Source organism: Fulmarus glacialis, unplaced genomic scaffold, assembly GCF_000690835.1.
Source record: "Fulmarus glacialis isolate BGI_N327 unplaced genomic scaffold, ASM69083v1 scaffold44527, whole genome shotgun sequence".
NCBI lineage: Eukaryota > Metazoa > Chordata > Aves > Procellariiformes > Procellariidae > Fulmarus > Fulmarus glacialis.
Window position 1 is genome coordinate 10,385 of NW_009224661.1, and position 3,143 is coordinate 13,527.

General features: G+C 36.1%; 1 protein-coding gene across 1 annotated transcript in view; it reads left to right on the top strand.

Moving 5' to 3' along the window:
• TMEM56 (transmembrane protein 56) overlaps window positions 1-2,761 on the top strand; it is a gene marked incomplete at its 5' end in the record, with an annotated part of 8,183 nt that extends 5,422 nt beyond the window's left edge. The window contains one exon of the mRNA XM_009582205.1: window positions 2,338-2,761. Coding sequence (XP_009580500.1) covers window positions 2,338-2,653 — 316 coding nt within the window. The remainder of the gene's footprint in view (window positions 1-2,337) is intronic.
• Window positions 2,762-3,143: the final 382 nt, after the last annotated feature.

The window sequence follows — 3,143 nt, forward strand, 5'->3', positions numbered from 1 at the left end:
TCCTGCAAACAGGGTATCTGAGTATTACCCATTACTGCATTGTGACTGTAAACTCTGAAATATTTTATGAGACTGTAGCATTCCTCAGATCTCTAAGAATAAAAAAGATTGTGCTGAGATCCCTTTTGAACATTAGCTTGGCAAATTCAACTTACATGAGGGCAGGGTGGGATAATGGAGCTCTCCAGAGGTTGCTTTCATTTGCCAAGCACAGTTGAGTAGGAAATTATAGTCTAATGTAGTCTGTGCTCCATGTGCACAGAGAAACTGAGGAGTAAATAAACACTTCTTTAAACTTATTTTAGTAATAAAAGGAAGCGGAGAGTAAGAAGATGAAAAAAGGCGGTATTATATTCTAGGTTTCTATATTGGAATTCATGTCCTAGTGAATGGCCGTTCTCCCAACTGACTTCTACTAAGACAGGAATTCATCCTGGTTTTAAGTGGTACCTATACTGCTGCTTACCTTTCAGACTGTGGCATTAGGAAGTATCGTGATACATCTGGCTATTAAAAGTAATATATGTTATACTTCTAAAATGCCTATGGTGAGATCATGTATCTTTGAATACCCACATTTACTGCTTTCTCAGAAAAACTGAAATCTCTGTAGGAGATAATAAAGTCCCTTGTACTAAGGAATGTGATCTCATTAGTGCATGAATGTTTGGGGTTTTTTTCAATAAATTTGAAGAGAAGCAGACCCTTAAGGCAGTTACTAGTGGATAATGATAATGACTTACATTATGTTTCCTGTTTGCATTCTTAGTACTACCAAAAAAGCTATTATTAAAGTATAAAATGATATTCTAATGTCAGAACTGTAGTATTTTCTTTGTATTTCCTGTCTGTGTTGTTAGGGATATCTAATTGGAGGTTGTCTCCATGCCAAGCATTTAGATCTTTTAATGTTAGTATCAGCATTTATGTAATTAATTATGAACTGTGGTGGGTAAAATTGTAATGATAACTATGATTTACTGACTTTTATTTTTTTGAATATGCTGGGAGAGGGAAGTTGCTAAGCAGATGTCCAGTTACCTTTTTTCCTGACAGTAACCTATATTGGCACATCGCAGTATATTTTAAAACCTTATTTTATATTACTTTTGGAATCTGCATTGTATATATCAGTGAAAGTACAGGCTCTGATAGTTAGTCTGAGCAAATATATCAGGTCTCTCCATCATCGCAGTAAGTGTTTCTGTGGTGAGGTATCCTACTTCCAGGCTGGACTGCCACCTGGAGTGCCTGGATTTTAATTATCTCAGTTGCACTCTTAATGAATTCCTGGAGTATTTCTGTTAGAGCTGGATGTCTGGCAATTTTTTTTAGTATATCTGTAATTACCTAGATTGTAATCTGTAGGTAATTAAATTAAAGATTACTTTTAAAACAGTTCTAGAACTGTTGTTAAATAGTTTCGCCCTCATATCTTCTTGAAAATAAATTGATTATTCCACTTCCCTCCCCATCCCCCATCATGAATACAGTGATTTAAGTAATTTTCCTCTGGTTCTGTCTTTAACCTGCCATTGTTGCACAAATTTTCCTTGCGTTTATTCTGGTTTAAATGTGAATGATAAAGAATTAGAGGAGTTTATTGTTCCTTTTTCTAGGAATTCAATCCGCAGGTTCTGTGTGCTAGGCAATAGATAAGTTATGCCTATCTACTAAGGAATTAATATGCAAGAATTTTTCTTTAAAGACCACTTATGACCCAGTAGTAATAGTGGGCAAGGGGGTTTTTAGATTTATCTTTTTCATTGCGTAACATACCTAGCTGTGACATGATCCAGTGCCATTTACAATGTCTGGTTCCGAAGTTCTGGTTTCAGGCTGAACAGAAGCAGTCAGAAAATCCCGAATCTGAGAAACTGGAAATGAGAGCTCTATCTAGATTACTATATCCAAATACAACGCTAGAATTGCTTTCAGTGAAACAAATTGAATTTTAGTTGCCCAGTGGTGCAAACGATAGTAACAAGTAATAAATTTGTATTTATCATTTTAAAAGAGAGTTTGAATTATAGCATATTACACCGTAGTCACTGAAATGCACACTGGTTGTCAACTGGTTTACAACTCAAATCAGGATTTTCTACATGTTATTCTGCAATGTACTGGATATCACACACTGCCTTAAGTGGGGGAAAAAAAATGCAGCCAAGCACAAGAATTTGCAACTAAGCTAAGACACTGTGCAATAATTTGGAAATGAGAAGGGTAGAAGCAATTAATAAATTAAATTATTAATTAAAAAAACTGTGAAATAAAATCCTTTTTTAATGAGATGGCTTCAAGTCTGCCTGGTATCTGTGAACACTTCTTTTGCAGGTGGTTTTTTGAAGTACTGGGATATCCCAAATCTTCAAAGGCTAACATCATCAATGGTGTGCTGATGACAGTTGTGTTCTTCGTGGTGAGGATTGCCGTCATGCCTATATATTACAGCCATGTAATTTCTTCATTTGGAACAGAGGCTTTCCAGAGATTAGGATTTGCAGCCCAGAGTGCCTGGATTATCTCAAGCGTTGTCTTGGATGTTATGAATGTGATGTGGATGGTCAAAATTGCAAAAGGATGCTACAAAGTCATTTGTCTTATCGGACAGGCGGAAGCCAAAACTCATAGAAATGGAAAATCTCACTAGAAATCATATGCATAAAATGAAATTTCTGCTATGAAAATAATTTGGGTTCACTGAAACAGTGCACATTTCTGCCATGGAATGCTCCTCTTAAGGAAACAAGGTATTACCTCTGTACTGACCTTACTCTTTCAAAAAACACTGCCTGCACACCCAGGGCCACGCTTTACAGATCCTGTCTGGTGAGGAATAAAAGCAAAAGCTCACACAAATGAGTTCCACGTGTCTGTTCTAAGCAGTTACAAGCTATTGAAATTAGAAGGGAGCAGACTGGTTATCTGCTTGTTGTCCAGCAGTGTGTTTGAAGTGTTTCACTCAGGTTTCTCAGATTAATGTGTTTTATAAATCTAGTGAATACTGACATCTCTCTTTTTTTTAGAAAACAAAAAACCTCCCCAAACTCCTGATATGGTGCAATTTTCCTGGCACGTTTCTATGTTTTCTTCTAGGAATAGCAATCAAGATTTCAATCTTGACAACTTTTTAATTTTTG